Source organism: Schistocerca nitens, chromosome 10 (genome assembly GCF_023898315.1).
Source record: "Schistocerca nitens isolate TAMUIC-IGC-003100 chromosome 10, iqSchNite1.1, whole genome shotgun sequence".
Lineage (NCBI taxonomy): Eukaryota > Metazoa > Arthropoda > Insecta > Orthoptera > Acrididae > Schistocerca > Schistocerca nitens.
The window spans coordinates 4,028,696-4,053,032 of NC_064623.1; the positions used below are offsets into that span (position 1 = coordinate 4,028,696).

Here is a 24,337-nt window from a genome sequence, read left to right on the forward strand (position 1 = left end):
GCATATGGATTCAAACCCAGCTCATGCAGACTAAGCAAAGATTTCGTGACTGACGGAAACTAACAGTCATTCCTGATTAGGCATACAGAGAGTGATATACCTCGATTTTAGACAGTATCAGTTAGCAAATATCAACTTTAAATTGCATAACGCAAACATTTTTAACAGACGCGAATGCCTACCCAGCATCTATTGTCCCTGTTAACGAACTACGAGAGATGTTAAATATTGCTTCTTCACAAGTAACTTACCTGAAATGCCGTGAGGTAAAGCTGTGTGTTGGACACGGATTCGAACCCGGAACCTAATCGGATTGCTATCGAAGCACAGTCAAATGTGACATATCGGAATTTCGCGGCAGTAGCTAGATGTTTTAACTGAAATGACGAGACGAAACATTAATTTTTTCCTTCCCAGGACTCCAACCCGGCACCTATCGCTGTTATATTCTAGAGAAAACGAACGTTAAATATGGGTTTGTTGCACCAGCAGTGACATGTGAGCATGTTTGAACTGAAATAATATGACGAAGAGTTCAGCGCTCACTGGGAATAGAGCCCCACACATATCGTTGTTGACTACACACAAAGAGACGTCAGCTACCGAATTTTTCTCCACCAGCTGCTCAGAATAGCATCTTGAACTTACAGTCATCTCGCAAATAGTTCTGTGTCTCACTGGGAGTTAAAAACGTCAGATATCGTTAGTGTTGACAGCGAATGAAAATACATTAAAAATCGAAATTATTATCCACCAACAGATAGGTGTTCTCATGCTAGAGCTTGATAATACATAATTAAATCTTTAGTGCCGGGCCAGGATCCGATCCCATTCACGCGTAATATGTGAAGGTGTTGAGGAATCTGCAGTTTTGAACAAACAACAAATTGTAGCCCAGCTGTATTGCCACGAAGGGACCAAATTCCGCGTTAAGGGCTGTCTGAGTTGCATTCCCAGTTCAGAACCAATTTTATCGACATACAGAAGCTCAAATAAAAGATGGAATAAGTGTCCTGTGACCATACATAGCGTTTGTGTCGTCACTTGAAATAAATAACTAGTATAAGAAAGGTTACTGGTGATAGAGTTTCTACATGTCGCCACTCCAGACTTTATTGTGGTTCAACCTACCGTCTACTTGGTAAAGAAGGAATATCATCTTTAATGTGAATTTCCAGACCACGCAGCCATTATATCTCCTTCACTTGGTGTAGCCAGGAGAGAATGGAATCTGTCTCTCCCTATCTAAAATCATTGACAGAAGTGGGAATCGAACCCAGACCATAGGTATAACAACCTACCATCCGTCCAACAGACCACGAAATCCTCTTCTCTGCGAGTCATTTTTCTATCGTAACGCAGTTGCGCCACACTGGATGAAAATTCTGACACACAGGCTCCCTGTAGTAATTTGCAGCATGTTCAGTAAATTCATTTACTTGGTTGACTGAATCACCATGAACTAGCTGCCTCGCCTACCGAGTGCATACATTCGACTATTTTGTAATCACAGAAATAAAATCACGTAACTGCCACCTACACACAACTGCCAACAGTGTAGGATGCAGAAGTTTAAATAGGAAGTGTTCCTTTCCACTTGAGCTATTCTATTGCGCTATCTGTTACTAGAAAACGTCGTTCAGTCCAAAAGAAAAGCTGTAACTGTTTGTCTCTCAGAAGTCAAGACCTGGCCATATGCATAATCTCACAGTGCTGTGGAATCCAAAAGTTCTGGAGGAATAGTTGCCGAGCTCTGGAGCTGTTGTAGCTACATGTCAGCTTGTAGCATAGATAAGATGTCGCGAGTTCGAATACATTCAGTGCTACATTTTTTAAAACGCAATTCTGCTCTCTGCTGAAGTTATCAATCTAATGGAACTTTGAACATAATTCCCTTCACTTCTCAACCCAAAGTAGTCGCATGTGGAAAAAGGACTAACTACTGTGACATTTTGTTCTATTCAGGTTTAATAGACAGCAGGCAGCAGATGCATCTCGAAGATGTGCAGGGAGAGCGCATCGTGCCATAATATGTCAGAAAAGTATTTTCTACATTAGCCGTCGTGTGGTAGTGATATTTTATTCTTCTTCAAACTTTGTTTGACAGCTTTAACTCAGAACAAGTTTTCTACATGCATGTAATCAATAAACTGCATGTGCATTGTCAGACTGTCATAGGTAACATCAGAGAATTCGCATATATCGTTGATGATTAATGTCTCTCTCATGTTTACTATTGTTTTAACAACACTAAAGGAAACCTTACGAAAATTGTGCACTGTATTATAAGAAATGAAATAAAACTAACCATGATAACCTTACGACGAAAGTATCTGTACACAAGCATGCCTCTATCGACACGAATTAGTAAAATACTACTCACTTAGATTTTGATTGGGTCTGTGTGTAATTGGTATGCTGTGTCATACTCAAGAGGGATGCAAATGTGACATTTCATAAATATAGTTACGTATTCCTAGAAACCCAAAATTCGCTTGTCAGCAGTGGAAAGAGGCGTTACCTGTTGTGCAGCATTGTAAGTTTTTCAACATTGCACTATGAGCTGAAAGCATTTTCTTGCGATTTTCTTATTGGTGTTTGATCTGACTGCTTGTAGCTCTTTCACAGAAGGGATAAAAACGTTACCAGTCAGTGAGACTGGAACTGCGAACCGTAAAAGACGCTGTTTCACAGGTCAGCACGTTACCACAGAGCTGGCGAGGAGGTATGGGTCTCAGCTTCCTATTGCGAGGGCAATAGTAACTAGAACTCGTAAACCGCTATTTAAAGGTCGAGATTAGTTGCGATTTCCACTTGCAACGACTTTCCTGGGCTGAAAACCGTAAATTTTCAATCTTTTGTTACCCTTCAAGCGATAATAACTCAGATTATGCAATGGAAATGACAGGTAAAATCAAGTGAACTTTGAGGCTTAATTCCGTGCACACCAGGAAGTAACTCGTCGATCACAGAGTTGCCAAACATACGTTGCCTTGTTGCCAAATCTCAGTTACAGTACCAGCAGGAAGAAGACGAACCGATGTGATCCTACAGCGGTCTGGGAAGTGACCATAGCTGGTGTCTCCAAGTCGCGGCTGCTACGGCCTGGAATACGTAATGCGTCTGATTCGCTTTCTGTAACTAGGTTTAGGGACTGGAGCGTAGTTACTAATAATACTCAGAACTGACTGCAAACTGAGCATCATAAATCAGCAACTCTCATTGTTGTTTTTATATTTCTTTCGTAAGTGTACTCAAAACTAAGAAAGTCATTCACAGGCGTTTTCGTGCCTCGCCGATAGTCGAGCACAACATACAAATAAAAATAAAAAAGAATGTATGTGTGTGTGTGTGTGTGTGTGTGTGTGTGTGTGTGTGTGTGTGTGTGTGTGTGAGAGAGAGAGAGAGAGAGAGAGAGAGAGAGAGAGAGAGAGAGAGCAATGAGAGAGTGTGTAAAAAATTGTTGTAAAGAAATTGAATCATGGTATTTAAAGAAATCTTTCATTAAAATGACACGTTCCACATCATTACGAAATGTCGTATTCATGATCTATGGAACAAGAGATAATCTAATGTAATCTAATGTAATCGTCTCACATCATATTGATGATTAGCCATGAAGAGTCATGAATTACCGAAATTTTTGCCAATGCCAGTAACCAAATCTAAACTTGACAATAAAAGATGACAATTTTTGTAATAAACCGTGACTCCTTTCAAGACCCTTTCGTCCCTGTTATCTAACCACGAAAGATGTCTGATATACCTCCATTCTGAAGTAACAAAGTGTGCATGCATTTAAAGATGAAGTGCATGATGTGAAGTTCTGTGATGGAGATACGAACCCAACACGTAATCCGTATCGGTTTTTCTTACGAGCCGCTAGGTGTCTGAATCTGAAATAAGGATACAAACTTTTGTGCCTAAGCGACAATCGAACTGCACACCTACCGTGCATCCACGAATATAGCTTAAGTATCAGTTGCTTACTCATGAACAGTAAGACGTGTGCGTGTTTGACCAGAAATAACGACACCTGTTGCGATTGTTGGCAACACATGAACAGGCATTGAAATTGCGCGTTAATTTTCACTAGCAGGTGGGTGTGCACTTGATAAAGCTAGAAATGAAATTATGAATATTTTTGTACTGGATCAGGTTTCAGACCCACATACTTACCTTTGGAGGAGACCTAGAGAAGATTGCAGTCTTGGGAAAAGGAACGAAATGACTGAACTACTGTTCTGAGAGAGTCAGATCCTCGAAAGAGGAGATACGAATTCGAATCACAGTCCAGCACCAAATTTTTAAACGTCTCTAGTTCAATCAAGTACAAGTAAAATAACAGCCCTGTCCCTTTAAATGGCTATCGGTTCATCAAATAAAATAAAATTTTCTAATGTAAGTAAGCTTACTGGCGACTGTATTTCTGGTTACCATGACTTCCGCTGTGTCATTTCCCAACGTAAACCGGCTCTGCCTAGTTGGTAATGAAGGAACGTGATGTTTAATGCGGATTCTGGATTATAACGTCTTTCTCTTGAGGTTACCAGAGGTAAAATAAATCTGTTTGTGCCTCTTAAAAGTAAATGCCTGAACCCACGCATTGCACCTGTGATAGTTCGTTCCACCAGACCATTGTGGCCACATTACCCAGCCCCAGGAGTGTGCTGTAACGGATGATGTGCTTAGCTTACAAAATTAGTCACCGGTGGAAAAAATGCGAGTCTATTAAATGGTCAAGTAGAAGCAAGCTTCTGACGCAGAGATTATGCTATTCTCATGTCAGCAGGATGTAAAGACTCTTCTAGGCATCATAGGCTGGATGTGAAGCCATTTTGATTTTTCACAAATTCAACAAATTTCTTAGTTCGAGAAAATCCACTGTGAAGCGTGAAGTTGCCGGATAATTCGATTATTACTGTTATTATTAATATCATTTTATTCATACCGCTGCTGTAACACAAGTGCTTGAACATCATTTAATGCCTTTTGGTCACTATAGAAGTAGTTTCCCAAGAACAGGTTCTTTCCCTGTCTACGGAATCCTTTTCATGTTAATATCAAACACCAGCAATTACTTGTAGATTACAATAAAACTAAAGTAATTGACGAAGACTTTACTTGGTAACACAAACGCACTGCCTTTCTTCATTTACTTTCGCCTAGAAATGGCTATCGAGTACTGACAAACCAAAAGGCAAGAGATCTTACTGCCTTCCGATATACGTTGCTGTCAGTTCTGCCACATGATTTGGTCGACATGACCTGTTTCAAGTTGTGTATGACAGACAGTGTTTTAGAAAATCTATTGTTTCCCTTTGCAATAAACAGAAGTATTTTCATTCTAAGCTGTCCAAGTACAAAATTTTCGCAATATTAGTTCAAATTTAATATTCGCTTCTATAATGTAGGAAAGTATTTCACAGTCGCAAAACTCGCATCCGAAACGTTGACCTTACACTTAGTCGCTGACCATAAATTCTAGCTCAGAGTGACGCCAGTTTAAATAACCTAATGTAGCGAAGACTGTTTGCCAGTGGTCTTTCTCCCCGGAAAATACGCAATTCACTCATTTGGCTCCATAAGTACACTGTAACAGTAATTTCTGTGTGAAATTTTTCAGTATGCTTTCGCCTTCCAACCGGCAAAATACGCAAGAGTACGGCCGGTAAACAATTCACAAACCACGATTTAGTGCCGATAAGACGATTTCTTTAAATATTGTCGAAGCTGAGGGAATTTAGTTTCTGCTTAAATCGTCTTAAGCAGCAACGTTCACAGATATCTCAAATAGGAAACAGCTGAATATCCAGGTACGAAGGTTGTAAAACAAACTTCCCACAGTTTGTGTCAGGTTGATCTTTTCGTCTGATAAAACTGCTTAAGTATTTTGTCTAAGAGGTATCACAAGTAGTATCCCTGTAGCTATGGGAATCATTGGTTGAAAACGAGTTTAACACCAATGGGTACAGTGCTGCTAAATTTTCAAAATTATTATAACCTAAGTCTGAGTTCATCCACAAACTGAGGCGTATTTGTAATATTGAAGCTAGACTGTGTATCCTTGTCTTCCTTGAGTGGTCATTGGAAGGCGTTTACACACACGTATACAATACTATGGATACTTCGAAAGCTATGGTTACCGTTGCTCTCATAAACTACTTTTTTTTTTTAAGTTCGTCTGGGTCTTAAGCGTACAATATGTGTTGTAGATACAGTCTTAGACCAAAAAATAGACCGCCGAGTCGTTCACGTAAGGTGGACAATACAGTCATGCTCCTCTCAGAATTCTATGTCTGGCAATATGCTCGATCTGGCAACATGTAGACTGCGGCACTTCCCAGAGGAAGTCTTGACTCCAGTCTTAGTACATTACTCTTGACTACGACCGTAGTCTTGAGGTAAAACGCGAGACCAGCTAATATGATATTGTAGATTCGCTTGAATTACACTCATAGCTTCAGCACCGAGAGGAAAGAGGCGATAAAAATTTTGTCGATATGTGCTTTCGGTCGCCAGACGTCATATTAGCTGGTCTCGCGTTTTACCTCAAGACTACGGTCGTGTTCCAGCGGCGGTATGAATAAAATGATATTAATAATAACAGTAATAATCGAATTATCCGGCAACTTCACGCTTCACAGTGGATTTTCTCGAACTAAGAAATTTGTTGAATTTGTGAAAAATCAAAATGGCTTCACATCCAGCCTATGATGCCTAGAAGAGTCTTTACATCCTGCTGACATGAGAATAGCATAATCTCTGCGTCAGAAGCTTGCTTCTACTTGACCATTTAATAGACTCGCATTTTTTCCACCGGTGACTAATTTTATAAGCTAAGCACATCATCCGTTACAGCACACACCTGGGGCTGGGTAATGTGGCCACAATGGTCTGGTGGAACGAACTATCACAGGTGCAATGCGTGGGTTCAGGCATTTACTTTTAAGAGGCACAAACAGATTTATTTTACCTCTGGTAACCTCAAGAGAAAGACGTTATAATCCAGAATCCGCATTAAACATCACGTTCCTTCATTACCAACTAGGCAGAGCCGGTTTACGTTGGGAAATGACACAGCGGAAGTCATGGTAACCAGAAATACAGTCGCCAGTAAGCTTACTTACATTAGAAAACTTTATTTTATTTGATGAACCGATAGCCATTTAAAGGGACAGGGCTGTTATTTTACTTGTACTTGATTGAACTAGAGACGTTTAAAAATTTGGTGCTGGACTGTGATTCGAATTCGTATCTCCTCTTTCGAGGATCTGACTCTCTCGGAACAGTAGTTCAGTCATTTCGTTCCTTTTCCCAAGACTGCAATCTTCTCTAGGTCTCCTCCAAAGGTAAGTATGTGGGTCTGAAACCTGATCCAGTACAAAAATATTCATAATTTCATTTCTAGCTTTATCAAGTGCACACCCACCTGCTAGTGAAAATTAACGCGCAATTTCAATGCCTGTTCATGTGTTGCCAACAATCGCAACAGGTGTCGTTATTTCTGGTCAAACACCCACACATCTTACTGTTCATGAGTAAGCAGCTGATACTTAAGCTATATTCGTGGATGCACGGTAGGTGTGCAGTTCGATTGTCGCTTAGGCACAAAAGTTTGTATCCTTATTTCAGATTCAGACACCTAGCGGCTCGTAAGAAAAACCGATACGTAACATTTGATTTTTCTTAGTTAACAATCGGATTACGTGTTGGGTTCGTATCTCCATCACAGAACTTCACATCATGCACTTCATCTTTAAATGCATGCACACTTTGTTACTTCAGAATGGAGGTATATCAGACATCTTTCGTGGTTAGATAACAGGGACGAAAGGGTCTTGAAAGGAGTCACGGTTTATTACAAAAATTGTCGTCTTTTATTGTCAAGTTTAGATTTGGTTACTGGCATTGGCAAAAATTTCGGTAATTCATGACTCTTCATGGCTAATCATCAATATGATGTGAGACGATTACATTAGATTACATTAGATTATCTCTTGTTCCATAGATCATGAATACGACATTTCGTAATGATGTGGAACGTGTCATTTTAATGAAAGATTTCTTTAAATACCATGATTCAATTTCTTTACAACAATTTTTTACACACTCTCTCATTGCTCTCTCTCTCTCTCTCTCTCACACACACACACACACACACACACACACACACACACATTCTTTTTTATTTTTATTTGTATGTTGTGCTCGCCTGTGAATGACTTTCTTAGTTTTGAGTACACTTACGAAAGAAATATAAAAACAACAATGAGAGTTGCTGATTTATGATGCTCAGTTTGCAGTCAGTTCTGAGTATTATTAGTAACTACGCTCCAGTCCCTAAACCTAGTTACAGAAAGCGAATCAGACGCATTACGTATTCCAGGCCGTAGCAGCCGCGACTTGGAGACACCAGCTATGGTCACTTCCCAGACCGCTGTAGGATCACATCGGTTCGTCTTCTTCCTGCTGGTACTGTAACTGAGATTTGGCAACAAGGCAACGTATGTTTGGCAACTCTGTGATCGACGAGTTACTTCCTGGTGTGCACGGAATTAAGCCTCAAAGTTCACTTGATTTTACCTGTCATTTCCATTGCATAATCTGAGTTATTATCGCTTGAAGGGTAACAAAAGATTGAAAATTTACGGTTTTCAGCCCAGGAAAGTCGTTGCAAGTGGAAATCGCAACTAATCTCGACCTTTAAATAGCGGTTTACGAGTTCTAGTTACTATTGCCCTCGCAATAGGAAGCTGAGACCCATACCTCCTCGCCAGCTCTGTGGTAACGTGCTGACCTGTGAAACAGCGTCTTTTACGGTTCGCAGTTCCAGTCTCACTAACTGGTAACGTTTTTATCCCTTCTGTGAAAGAGCTACAAGCAGTCAGATCAAACACCAATAAGAAAATCGCAAGAAAATGCTTTCAGCTCATAGTGCAATGTTGAAAAACTTACAATGCTGCACAACAGGTAACGCCTCTTTCCACTGCTGACAAGCGAATTTTGGGTTTCTAGGAATACGTAACTATATTTATGAAATGTCACATTTGCATCCCTCTTGAGTATGACACAGCATACCAATTACACACAGACCCAATCAAAATCTAAGTGAGTAGTATTTTACTAATTCGTGTCGATAGAGGCATGCTTGTGTACAGATACTTTCGTCGTAAGGTTATCATGGTTAGTTTTATTTCATTTCTTATAATACAGTGCACAATTTTCGTAAGGTTTCCTTTAGTGTTGTTAAAACAATAGTAAACATGAGAGAGACATTAATCATCAACGATATATGCGAATTCTCTGATGTTACCTATGACAGTCTGACAATGCACATGCAGTTTATTGATTACATGCATGTAGAAAACTTGTTCTGAGTTAAAGCTGTCAAACAAAGTTTGAAGAAGAATAAAATATCACTACCACACGACGGCTAATGTAGAAAATACTTTTCTGACATATTATGGCACGATGCGCTCTCCCTGCACATCTTCGAGATGCATCTGCTGCCTGCTGTCTATTAAACCTGAATAGAACAAAATGTCACAGTAGTTAGTCCTTTTTCCACATGCGACTACTTTGGGTTGAGAAGTGAAGGGAATTATGTTCAAAGTTCCATTAGATTGATAACTTCAGCAGAGAGCAGAATTGCGTTTTAAAAAATGTAGCACTGAATGTATTCGAACTCGCGACATCTTATCTATGCTACAAGCTGACATGTAGCTACAACAGCTCCAGAGCTCGGCAACTATTCCTCCAGAACTTTTGGATTCCACAGCACTGTGAGATTATGCATATGGCCAGGTCTTGACTTCTGAGAGACAAACAGTTACAGCTTTTCTTTTGGACTGAACGACGTTTTCTAGTAACAGATAGCGCAATAGAATAGCTCAAGTGGAAAGGAACACTTCCTATTTAAACTTCTGCATCCTACACTGTTGGCAGTTGTGTGTAGGTGGCAGTTACGTGATTTTATTTCTGTGATTACAAAATAGTCGAATGTATGCACTCGGTAGGCGAGGCAGCTAGTTCATGGTGATTCAGTCAACCAAGTAAATGAATTTACTGAACATGCTGCAAATTACTACAGGGAGCCTGTGTGTCAGAATTTTCATCCAGTGTGGCGCAACTGCGTTACGATAGAAAAATGACTCGCAGAGAAGAGGATTTCGTGGTCTGTTGGACGGATGGTAGGTTGTTATACCTATGGTCTGGGTTCGATTCCCACTTCTGTCAATGATTTTAGATAGGGAGAGACAGATTCCATTCTCTCCTGGCTACACCAAGTGAAGGAGATATAATGGCTGCGTGGTCTGGAAATTCACATTAAAGATGATATTCCTTCTTTACCAAGTAGACGGTAGGTTGAACCACAATAAAGTCTGGAGTGGCGACATGTAGAAACTCTATCACCAGTAACCTTTCTTATACTAGTTATTTATTTCAAGTGACGACACAAACGCTATGTATGGTCACAGGACACTTATTCCATCTTTTATTTGAGCTTCTGTATGTCGATAAAATTGGTTCTGAACTGGGAATGCAACTCAGACAGCCCTTAACGCGGAATTTGGTCCCTTCGTGGCAATACAGCTGGGCTACAATTTGTTGTTTGTTCAAAACTGCAGATTCCTCAACACCTTCACATATTACGCGTGAATGGGATCGGATCCTGGCCCGGCACTAAAGATTTAATTATGTATTATCAAGCTCTAGCATGAGAACACCTATCTGTTGGTGGATAATAATTTCGATTTTTAATGTATTTTCATTCGCTGTCAACACTAACGATATCTGACGTTTTTAACTCCCAGTGAGACACAGAACTATTTGCGAGATGACTGTAAGTTCAAGATGCTATTCTGAGCAGCTGGTGGAGAAAAATTCGGTAGCTGACGTCTCTTTGTGTGTAGTCAACAACGATATGTGTGGGGCTCTATTCCCAGTGAGCGCTGAACTCTTCGTCATATTATTTCAGTTCAAACATGCTCACATGTCACTGCTGGTGCAACAAACCCATATTTAACGTTCGTTTTCTCTAGAATATAACAGCGATAGGTGCCGGGTTGGAGTCCTGGGAAGGAAAAAATTAATGTTTCGTCTCGTCATTTCAGTTAAAACATCTAGCTACTGCCGCGAAATTCCGATATGTCACATTTGACTGTGCTTCGATAGCAATCCGATTAGGTTCCGGGTTCGAATCCGTGTCCAACACACAGCTTTACCTCACGGCATTTCAGGTAAGTTACTTGTGAAGAAGCAATATTTAACATCTCTCGTAGTTCGTTAACAGGGACAATAGATGCTGGGTAGGCATTCGCGTCTGTTAAAAATGTTTGCGTTATGCAATTTAAAGTTGATATTTGCTAACTGATACTGTCTAAAATCGAGGTATATCACTCTCTGTATGCCTAATCAGGAATGACTGTTAGTTTCCGTCAGTCACGAAATCTTTGCTTAGTCTGCATGAGCTGGGTTTGAATCCATATGCAGAACAAGACGGTTCGTCGTGTCATTTAATGTTCATACATATTCTCAACTAGCTGCTCGTGAATAACTTAAATTTTTAATGTCATTTTGTGTTAAATAGTTCAAATGGTTCATATGGCAAGCCGGCCGGAGTGGCCGTGCGGTTCTGGGCGCTACAGTCTGGAACCGCGCGACCGCTACGGTCGCAGGTTCGAGTCCTGTCTCGGACATGGTGTGTCTGAGGTCCTTAGGCTAGTTAGGTTTAAGTAGTTCTAAGTTCTAGCGGACTGATAACCTCAGAAGTTAAGTCCCATAGTGCTCAGAGCCATTAGAACCATTTCTGAAGTATACGAGTATTTACGAACAGTACAAGCAGGATTGCAGCGAACTGATCACTTAGTGCAACATGGAGTACCTGTGTAATTAGTCATTCCAGCTGCATATCTGAGGGTAAGATCTGTTAAGCATTTCATTGCAGAATTAATGTAATATCCGCACGATAATCTCTGCAGTCATACTTTATTAGGAGCCCGCGATTGGAGTACCATGTTCGTTAAATCGGATTACTCAAGCTGAGGCCAAATAAAGACAAGCGACGACGCCACAACACTATCTTTACTTAAGTAGGTAGTCAGCGCTAAAGTATGTGCGCCACCATTAACGTTACTGTAAGCAGTTTGACAACGTAACACCACCACAACTACTGACAACCTGAACCATTATCATCACGCAGTTGTGACTCTCAGTGATTACAGGTTACTGATGTTTGTCAAGAATAGCGGAAAGCGCCTCTGAAGTTCCATTTGCATTACGACTAGCACGTGGCCGGCCGCGGTGGTCTAGCGGTTCTAGGCGCTCAGTCCGGAACCGCGCGACTGCTACAGTCGCAGGTTCGAATCCTGACTCGGGCATGGATGTGTGTGATGTCCTTAGGTTACTTAGGTTTAAGTAGTTCTAAGTTCTAGGGGACTGATGACCACAGATGTTAAGTCCAATAGTGCTCAGAACCATTTGAACCATTTGACTAGGACGGAGAGAATGCTAAATAACAGTAATAGGTCACCCAGCGAAGAGTAGAGTCCACGTATTGTCTGAAGTTCTTGCAGTTTGATATAATGCAGTTCCCGATAGTTTCACACTAACGGGTTCTTTTGGCTATCGAAATACTCATATGGGAATCATAAAAGTGGAATTGCTAGATCACCCAACTACCTTAATAACACCTCATTCTGGATTGAATACGACTCGGAAAGCGACGTTAATTTGACGTTTTCATCCATCTCCTGACGTCTCACTGAATGAAGTCTGAAGTGCACGCACAGTTGTGTTGCCTGCCGCAAGGATTCTGTGAAGGGTTGTGGCAGCTGGCAGTCATTGCTGAATACACACATGTGCAAATAACCTCACTGCTCTAGCGGAACTCGTCTTTGTTGCATTTTTTCCATACGGTAATTAGCACAATAACATAAGGCTTGTTCTGCTGAAGAACTTGATGCACACAAGTCCTTAAATAATAATCTCCTAGCGGGAGGAATAAATACATGAAAGGAAACAGACTGTTGGACGAAAGAATGGACAGCTCCCTGCTTTTGGCGTTTCCGATAGCGCCTACGATAAGAATCTGGTGTCATATTATGCTTCAGAACTCTAAACTGTTTATTTTTTTACTTCATACTAAAACAAAAGTTGTGATATGAGACGAGGAAATGACTTATATGCTTCTCAGGAACTTTAGTTTTTCGTGTTTATTTTCTCACTTCATATTAAAACAAGGGCGTTAATATGAGAAGAGGAAATGAAATATACGCTTCCAAGACATAATATTTCCTTGTGTGCTATTACTGCAAACATGAAAGCCCTGCAGTTAATTTTTGTATGTTGGATAAGTTTTGATATCACCTCACATTCCTTTGTGACAAGGTTCCTATTGTCTTGGGATTCAAATAGAGTGGACGTTTCATCACTGGTTAATATTCTGATGACTAATGACATGATACCCGTTGAAATTGCTCCATGGCACCTGTGAGTAGAGTCTCACGTTGGTTACTATAAGAACACGCAGGCAGTGATATCCGCTCACTGGAGTCAGAGCCAAGGTGATTTCTTTCTGTTTAGGGCGAAGCGTCTGCTGCAGTGTCCACGCTCAGCCAACATAAACAAATCGCGGCGGCATTGGGCACTGCTAATCGCTGCACTTGTCGCGAGCCTCGACAACAAGAGCGCACTGTCTCTGCTAACGATACTATGGAGTTAATAGATCTTACTTAACGGAATACGCAGGACGTGGGATGGGTAAAAATTCAGTTTGTAGCTTCCCATCGCATTAAAATACTTTACAGTCATATTTGATGCAATATTTATTGTTGGTTGTCTCTCTAATGTTAATAGTATTGATTCACATCGTGCGTTAACACGAAAAAAAACACACACACACACACACACACACACACACACACACACACACACACACACACACAAACAGTCATTGATTCCTGTGAGGGTGACAACTACTGTGTGTTGAACAACACATGCACCAGTCAGTTCCTCAGTTGGCGTCGAGTGGATGAGATTTTTCAATTACCTTGCACTGCAAGAATTGTAAGGAGGGGACTGAAAGTAAATGGACTTGATGTATGCTAAAGGGCTGCGACAAAGCAAAGCTTGACCGATTATCAGATAACTGTCCACATGGGCTTTGTGGACGAGTATACTTTTAGTAACCAACCCACCCACGATCATTACGTAAGATTTCTCGAGGGCGTAGGGGAATTGATTTCATTAAGTCGTCGACAGTGTAGCGTGATGGTTTACCTCCCACCATACGTTTTCTATATTCGTCCAAAGGTCGCTTGCATTTGTAGGGACACATGGCAATGACCTTGTTACCTCTGCCCACATATTCTCTATCTGGTTGATGTTCGGTGATCGTGGAACAAACGGCAACAGCTTCATCCTCTCTTGGCCCTGAAACCAATCTCGCACTGCTCTACTATGATGGATGGGTCTCTGCTCCTGTAAATACATTGTTATGTCGTTAGTTCATATTAAATAACGTATTTGTAATAAGCACAGTGTTTAAGAATTCATTCCCTGTCATAGATAAGTGATCTGGATTCAACAGTCCGATTAAGAATGTGGTTCACCCAGTCTATCATATGATGAGCGTCGTAGTCAGATAGCCACATTAAGACTGACTGGCTGAATCCGATTAGGACGATCTTGTATCGAAATGAAATTACAGAAATCGGATAATTTGAACGTCTGTATTGCAACAATGCTGCGCACATAAATTCCTATGATGGGGTAACAGCTAGCAACTGTCTAAGAAAAAGTGAGAAATATGTCTACTAGCAGCAATGTAACGTAATTATAAACCATGTTTATGTGATGGAAATACTGAATCGAACAACACACATCTATTTCAGTGGAGGGAAGATACACCATATCGGATTTGCTGATGACATAATGACAATAATAATAATAATAAAAATCCCGTGTGGCCGATAGGGGAAACCCTCCCCCATATGGATGGTACCATGGAAATCAAATACTTGTGGTGAACCAAATACTAACACAATCCTGAACGGCTACTCAATCCGTTGAACCCAAAATCCAGACACATCTGAGTGAAAATCACCGCTACTCTGGTCACCGTCTGTTAGCTCAATGAGCTTGGCTGAAAATATTTGCTTCCAAAGGCTTCAACACCCTCTGGTCCTGTCCGGTCCTGGTATCACCCAGGCCAAACCAATGAAACACAAGAAAACATGAACTATGCAAGCAAAGGTAACTTTATACCAGGTGGTACACAACCTGGCCACCGATAGGCGGCAGTTGGATTTTCGCACTCTGGGGAGTCCAGGTTAGCACGGCAGAGAATATCGAAGATCTCTGGTAAATTTCCCTACAAGCAGAAAACATTCATTTGAAAACTAAACATCGATACATTGATCCAAACAAGAAACCTAAATAATCTCACAAAAGAAATCGTCCGCCAAAAAATTCTCATCCTTGCTCTTCAAGAACCACGATTAATTGACAATTAAAACTTGCATTACGGAAACCATGGCATCTTCAAAATACAACAAAAGGTAGCGAAACTCGCACCAATCCTCGGCATTGCATTTCTCGAACACAGATCTATCAACAACTCTGTCGAAGAAATCACACCCATCAACAATCGAGTTATGACTATGCTCATTCAGAGCCCCTATAAAAAACATACACTCATAAATGCACATGCCCCCACCAACATCGAAAATAAGGAAAACACCGAAGATGTCGAAAAATTGTGGAACACACTCGAAAATACTATGAGCAAAATTTACCAAGATGACGTGAAAATACTAATGGGAGGCTTCAACTCTCTATTTGGGACAGAAAAAACCTGTAGAAAAATCATTGGTACAAATTCAACACACCGAAACGCTTAGACCAACAGCACACGTCTGACTGACATTTGCCAACAATTCAACCACAAAAGAATGTCTTCCCACTTAGGAAGTAGCCTGTTCCCAAGAAACATGTTTGGCTACCAGGTGCAAGCTGCATTCGTTCGCCTTTCGAGACTCGCTGAAAGCCAGATTTTTAATTCTTTTGTAGCAGAGCTACAAGCAGGCAGATACAAACGCAATAAGGGAATCGTAAGACAACGCGCCTTGCTACTTTCAGTAACCCTTAGTGTCAGAGCGAAAACCTTACACAGTACTGCCAAATTCATAATGACGACATATTTTTTGTTGTTGTGAATACATAATTATATCTATGAAATGCCACTTTTCATAATAATAGCGGATGATACAGGAAATGAAGTAAATACGGATCTTTTCGAAGTCAAAAGTCGGTAATGTCCTACTAATTCGTGTTAAAATACGCTCAATCGTCTCACAGATACTTAATGCTTTATTTAGATAGTCTGCCGTCGTGATGTTTCTGTAGTAAGCTGAATTTATTTTGTATTAGTACAGTGAATATTTTAATTGGATTTTCCGATAGTTTACTAAACGCAACAGTAATCATCAATGAGAAATTAATCAGCAAAAGAATTTTCTTTCACGATATCTAAAACGATCTGACAATGGTAAAGTTGTTTACAAATTCTACACCAGTAGAAACCTACTGGTTTCAATGATATAATTATACCAGAGTAGTTTTAAGAGTATTTTCGTCTAGAAATGAATTGCGTCGACGGTTGATCGATCAAGAGCGGGAAAGGTAAAACTTAACGAATATATGACGAGAGGGACAAGTGCTTGAGAGAGGACTTCTCTATCAATACAAGTGCCTGAGAGACGACTTTAATTTCAATCTCCTGGATAGTTTTGTTTCTCAAATCAAGAAGTGCGTTATCATGCAGTAGAACATGTGATGTAGTTGTGTTGCTCGATTTTCTTACGCTGAGACCGAAAGGTGTCTCAGTTGTTGGCAACAAATTCCAGCTGTGTTTTGGTAGAATTCGTAGCCCAAAACTCACTTTTGGAGCTATCAGATGTAAAATATTATGTTCACACTACTCTTTGCTCGAGTTTATGTCTTTTGGAGGGGCTCAGCCTTTCATTTCTTCTTAGGAAGTTAATGATAAAGGCATCATAACACGTCACCAGTTACAGTACTGCATACGAATGCTCAATGAGCGACCTGATGACGTTCAATAATAGTCACTCCGTTGATTTTTGTTGTTTCGAATTAGAGCATGTAGTACTCGTACACCAGACTTCTGAACTTTGCCTGTTGAATGCAAATGTCGCATGATGGTAAAATGGTAATCTATCACATATATCAGTAGTCGAGACTTGCTTAATGTGGAAAATCATTGATGCCAGAACGATCTTTGTTGAAACAAGAATATCTTTTTCTGGCGTATTTTTCCCAAAAGCACTCGCTCCACACACAATTCAAATCTTTCTAGCTGCCTCCTCTGCATTCACCCCTCTGTTATACCAAAAGTAAACGTTGTGTTGCAGATGTTACATCTATTTCCACTTGCGACTCAATTTTACAATGCTTAACTGTAGTTCATGATTCTCAAGTATGCAAAATCCAATGCTTAACTGCAAGATGATAACTAGAACTTCAAATTCGAAAATGACAGTTGATACATACACTGACAGCGTCGCGCCGCGTTCACCTGAGCGGTGCCGGATTTCAGGCGGCGGGTGGCGCCTGGCCGGTGGCCGGTAGCCGCTGCAGCACGAGGAAAGGCTCGAGCGTAAGCTGTTATGATCGAGCTGTCCTGTGGAATTGTTTCTGGAATACTTGTTATTGCTGGTGGGTAGAATGTTAAGCGAATTATCTTTGATGTTCAGTCAGACTCATAACTTTAGACCGACTGTGGGGAAAAAAAAAAAAAAAAACAGTTGGACGCGAACAGGCGACTATAAGCTTAGAACGCACGACGCTTGCCACTAGACCACGGGCTCACATAGTCCGACAACGTCTCGGAAGTAGACAATACTTCCTCCTAACACTTCCGCATCTTACAGTGTTGCCAGATTGTGCATATGGCCGGACTTAGAGTTGTCAGGGGCGGTCAGTTTTATTGGCCACCTTAAGTGAATGACTCGGACTTAGTCTCTGTGGCGGCCGGCCGGCGGTCAGTTTTATTGTCTAAGACTGTACTTAATCACTGCTCGAATCTCGATTTTTTTCCATCTTTGCAAATCACTACGCGGGAACAACAGAGCTACATCACCACCACAGCTCTCTTCCCGAGAGCACTGACGTGGCGCGTGTTTATAGGCAACAGTCCAATGAATATAATGTGAACAACACTTTGCACTAGTGCTGACCTCAATGGTGATTCCAAGAACTGTTCAAACCACCCTCGGAAAAATGGTAATGTTCAGATACAGTATTATTAGTGTCCTCCTGACACAGTCAGGTTGTTTAAATATCTGGGCATAACATTGCAGAGTGATATGAGATGGAACAAGCATGTGAAGACTGTGGTAGGGGAGGGAATTGGTCAGCTTCGGCTTATTGGGAGAATTTTATGAAAGTACGGTTCACCTGTAACACCTGTAAATGAGGCCTCATACAGGACACAGTAGTACCTATTCTTGAGTACTGCTCGAGTGTTTTGGATGTGTACCAGGTCTGATTGAAGGAAGACACTGAAGCAGTCGAGAGGCAGGCTGCCGGAGTTGTTATCGGTAGATTCGAACGACACGTGTTACGGAGATGCTTCAGGAACTCGGGTGGGAATCCGTGGAGGGAAGGCGACGTTCTTTCCGTGAAACACTATTGAGAAAATTGAGAGAACTGGCATTTGAAGCTGACTGTCAAACAGTTCTACTGTCGCCAACATACATAGTGCTTAAGAACCACAAAGACAGGGTACGGGAAATTAGGGCTCGTACAGAGGCATACAGACAGTCGTTTTTCACTCACTCCTCACTCTATTTGCGAGTGGAACAGGAGGGGAGAAGACAAGTAGTTGTACAGGGTACTCTCCACCACGTGCTGTAGGGTGGCTTGCGGAGTATCTGTGCAGATGTAGGTGTGTAGGAACGTTTAGAATTAAAGACATTGCCACTGGGCCGCCATTTTTTATCTGCTTCTAAACACTGCTTTTTGCAGGAACATTGATGTCCAGAATTGTTCATGAAAGACTACACAAGTCCTCCTAAATGAATCGGAACTGATCTAAGCTCCAACTGTGAACACCATGGCATACTTTACCCGATGAACTTGGAGAGCTACAAAATGATAATGATGATTCGAAGCAACGAGCAACAGCTGAAGCTGTGAAAATTAATTATAGTCCTCACGCGATTGGAAGATCGGGCAAGAGGGTAACAGCAAAATCACAGTGTGTGGCTCATGGAGAAGACACCACGTATCTCGGGTATACTGTACTTTCTTGAGTATATATCGGTGGTAGTTAGGATTTCGCTCCCTAAAAGTACTGTGTGGTGGCCATCTAACCTGCCTCTTCATAATTTTACAGTTTTCTTTCTTTTGACACATACACACATCTCAGTTTTGCTGTTGTAAGTGTATCTTATTTGACATGCAGGATGTTGCTGCCACCGTGCGGAACAAATACTGCCAGGCAGTCGCCGATGTCGCCACATCAGCTGTCCAGACGGTTGGGGCAGGGGTGAGTTCTCACTATACCTATTCTATTTGCACTGGCTCACTTACTGGTGTTGCTGGGTACTCAGAATAACAAAAAACTTGTTTTCTGTTAACTTCACGCTAAACCGGTTTGAGGATGTGACACCGTAAGTCTGCCTACTTCCTCACTCTCTGCATGTGGAGTAAACTTGTTCCTTAACAGCACTCAACAGTTGTCTTTGCTCAGTGTAAAAAATCTAGTTATCCATCAGTTGTTTGCCTAACTATTATTAAATAACAGATTGTATATTTCAAGAATATTTATTGGAGAACTGAGATATTTTATAATTTTGCAAAGTGCAAGAAAATTTAAAATTATTAGAAGCAAGAAAATTATAATTGAAGTTTATCAAAATAAGTATATGAAAGTTAGGCTGCATATACTTGCAAATCAAAGAATAACAATATGATGAAACAATTACAACTGTCTATAAGAATTTATTGTATTTAGCAAAGCCTCTTTATCACCTCTACCTTCACATTACATCTTTTTCTTGTATTATGTTATGATCTGTTTCCATTATATATGTCACTGGATGTTTGTACACATGTGGTTCTACTGGTTGCTTACTAGTCTGTAAAGTTTGATTGCCAACTGCCCCACATCTCACTCACTCCCAGCACTTCCCCCTTCCCCCCCCCCCCTTCACACACACACACACACACACACACACACACACACACACACACACACACACACACACACACACACACACACACACACACACCCCTTCCTCTTGCCTCTTCTTTTCTTTGAGAAATCCAAGGTGACGCTATCTTCTTTGCCATCAGGTACCTTACTCTGAAACTACAATATCTTATGATCTGGGCCGCAGTTGGTACATGCAGATATTTTTGGTGAAAGTGGTGCCCATCTTGCCAGGATTCGTATATGTGTGTTATTTTATTAAATTGTTTTTGCACAAAAAAAAAAGAAATTTAGATAATACTTTTGTCCAGTAAAAGAAACACATTTCCACCAAGGAGACAGTGACAGCAGGGTAATGTCCGGCTAGTACTCTGACGAACGGGCAGCGTCCAGGCAGCCGCTGTCAGACACCGGTTGAGGGTCCGGATCGGGCAATGGCTCCACCTCAACATTGCCGATGCCCAGTGGCACATCCAGGGAAGGAGCCTCTGTGGTGTTTGGTCCCGGGGATGGGGCGACACTTGCAGGTGGGCTCTCCGACAGCATCAGTTGCCCACCGTGGGCGTAGTTGATTCTGATGGCGGGAGCTTGTCACCCCGCCAGTGACCACAGTGAACATTCACCTGCCGTGCATCTCCCAAACTGTAGCCAGTGCCCGTACTGGTTGCCGACTGAAGGTGTGCATCCAGAGTGGATCCCCCACTGGATATCATGAATGGCGCATCTTAAATGTACGCACCATACATTCCGCCTCACCTGTCGATTTGGGGAGTGAAATAGCATGGGCATAAGGTGACTAAAACCATTCCAGATGTAGAAATTGCAAAACAGCACCGAGGCAAACTGTCAGTCATTATCAGAGATGATAATCTGTGGCAATCCTTTGATAGCAAAAATCTACACTGAGGCCTGCACATTAGTGACTCCCGAAGTGGTACGCATCGCATATGGGTAATTTGACTGCGGATCCGTCATTACTGACCACCTGGAATGGCAGAAAGGATCCAGAAAATCAATGTGGCTGCAGCTGATAGTGTATGGGCCACAGAGAAAAAGTTCGAGGGGGGGGGGGGAGACTGCCTGAGGTACAGCACTGTTTGCACTCACAGACAAGCTTCTCGATCACTGAATCAGTTCCAGGCTAGCAGACAGAATGCCCTGCTAGTATTTTCGTGTGGGTTATGCCACAGTGCAGAGCGGGCTCGACTCCTTAGCGGGCAGCCGGTCAGACTGACTTTCCGACACAAAATGAGACACCTGAGGAGCACTGGATGTTACCGTGTGGTTTTCTCTACGCACTTTGTTGTAACAGTGCCTGCTGCACACGATCACCGATTTGGAAACAAATAACTTCCATTTTGTCAACTTTTGGGTCAGGAGCAGTGGGTAAATGCTACAACACTTTTGCATCACACAGTGAACGGTGGGTCGATAATGAATCTCGTACTGGTAAACAATCCAAAGTAAAGCCCACTGCTGAACTCTTTGTACAGCCCTGTCAGAAAGCCTTAAAATGGGGCCCAAAAAGAACCACGAGGCATTTGTGGTCAGTTACGAGATGGAATTTGTTTCTATAAACAAAAACGTGAAGCGTGGACTGCGTAGATAGTTGCCTACACTTCCTTTTTTATATATGTTGAGGTGCTATCAACATCTTTGGTGCATATGACAGAGGTTGTTCAGATCTGCCAGTTTCCCAGTGAGACAAAACAGCCCCAAGTCTTTGCTGGAACACATACGGTGGAGGAGAGTACCCGCTAGCAGCAGGCCAACATATTCGTATTTGCCAGCTGGGTCACGGGTGTGCCGCCACAATATGAGTAACTTCATTACTGATGTTTCCAATTAAGCTCGACATTCTGCTCCGTACCAAAGTGTGGAAACCCGCACTACTTACTTACATCTTTCCACCACTTTCGACATTTCCCCTTCAGATATTTTTGCAGTTGGCCCACATATTCTTTAATAGCTGTTTGTTCTGATCTTTCTGTTCTTGTCTTCTTTGCATGTTACTTTGCAGCTGAGATACTGGTAATTATGCTTGCTCCAATGTTTTGCTGTTAATACAGACTTTGTAGCTGCTTGGTTACCATTACCTTAGTTTCAGTAGTTGAAACGTTTAAATTCTATGCTGATCTCAAGAGCTGTATCTTATATAGAAAGTTTAAAACAGGGGGTCATCTTTGTAGACTTTCAAAGCACGCGAAGATGAGACCCCAGGGCTAAAAACACATTTTGCTTTGAAATAAAATCACAGTTGTGATTGAAGGCCATTGTTCTTTATTTTATGGAGAGGAATAAAATGCAAGTGATAGCTAAAGTGTGAAAAAGCAGTCTTTGGTTTTAACACTGTCATTGAGAGAGATCGAGCCATCAGTGTCGTGGTGATTTTCTGCAGACAGAGGAAGCTGTACTGTTCGGGAGGCTGTAGCAGCACTATTTCCCTTTTCTCAGTGGTTTAATTTTGCTACTGGGCATTTGAGACGGTGCCCCACAGTGGACTGTTAACGAAGGTCTGAATGTACAGTTTAGGTTCCCAGATATTTGTATGGCTCAAAGACTCCTTAAGTAGTAGAATGTTATCTCCAATGACAAATGCTCATCAGAGACAAGGGTATTGCAAGAGTGCTGTTTGCTAATGATGCTGTGATGTAAGGGAAGGTGTCATCATTGAAGGACTGTAGGAAGATAGAAGGTGGCTTGGTCAGAATTTCTAGTTGGTTTGACCAGTGGTAGCTTGCTCCAAATGTAGAAAAATGTAAGTTAAAGCAGGCGAGTTGGTAAATTAATCCTGTAGTGTTTGTATACAGTATTAGTAACATGCTGCTTGGCATAGTCATATCAGTTAAATATCGTGGCGTGACATTGCGTAGTGATATGAAATGGAATGAGCACATAAGGACAATAGTTGAAGAGTTTTAGGAAGTGTAGCTCATCTATGAAGAAGACAGTCTTGAGTATTGCTTGAGTGTTTTGGAAACCCCAGTTCAGATTAATGGAAGCCATTTTATTCAGAGATGTGCTGCTGTATTTGTTACCAGTAGGTTCGATCAGTACGGAAGGGTTACAGAGATACTTTGTGAACTGAAATGGGATTTCTTGGAGGTAAGACAATATCCCTTCAGCTGACTGCAGAACTACCCTACTGCCACCAACAAACATTTCGCATGAGGGCCATGAAGATAAGATACAAGAAATTAGGGCACATGCAGAGGTGTATGTGTTTTTGCCTAACTTCATTTGTGAGTGGAATAGTAAAGGAAATAGCTAGTAGTAGTACAAAGTACCATGCACCATGTAGTGGCTTGTGGAGTGTGTTGGCAGATGTCGATCTTTCCCTGTGAGGTAGAATCATCAGATTTAATGTGAAATCTGTACCTAATTTTTCTCGTCGGCGTCGTCTCCCTCCAATGTCTCCCCCCGTCATGTTCTGTAAATACCATTATGAAGGAGCACCTATGTGGAATGAATTGAGTTGTACATTATTGTTAGATGTAGCCTCTGGAAACAATTTCTGTCTAGTATATTTCGCTGATGGCGAGAAGAGACGTTGCTATTGCATCAATTGTCTTCCTTTCTAGGGATGCAATGGGCTACCCACGTCTTATCGCCATTTGAAATAGAGTCGAGGCATTCTTCACCTTCCAGTTCGAAGCACATGAGAAATTGCAGTTCTGTGGACTTTGTGTTGATCTGTGTATTACTTTGGTGCCCACGTCCCACACCGGTTTCAAAAGTCGGGTAGTCCAGTAATGATTTCGAACAGAAGAGTTCTGCCGATTTCTGGAAATGTATTCATCTCGTCTGAAGTCAGTTGACTATTGCTGCTGATTGTTTGTTCAGTCTTTCTCACCGTTTCATCAGTGACGATTGTGAGATGCCCACTCCTTTGTTCATCACAAATATTTATCACATCGAGTTATACAGAAAAATGTATAAAATTTGTAGAAACTTCAGTTCACCTGTGATAAAGATGTTCCTGTACCTATTTGATCAGAGAAGTTGTCGTGATCTGAGAGCATTATAACTCCGTGAATGAGAAAGGGCAAAGCCTCGGACTGAGCAGGTGTCGGATTCCTGTTTTACAGAGGACAACAG

The 24,337-nt window shown here is 41.4% G+C and overlaps 1 protein-coding gene across 1 annotated transcript in view; it reads left to right on the forward strand.

Moving 5' to 3' along the window:
- Positions 1 to 24,337, forward strand: part of LOC126210108 (uncharacterized) — a 453,742-nt gene that overhangs the window by 27,010 nt on the left and 402,395 nt on the right. The window contains exon 4 of the mRNA XM_049939246.1: positions 19,490 to 19,573. Coding sequence (XP_049795203.1) covers positions 19,490 to 19,573 — 84 coding nt within the window. The remainder of the gene's footprint in view (positions 1 to 19,489; positions 19,574 to 24,337) is intronic.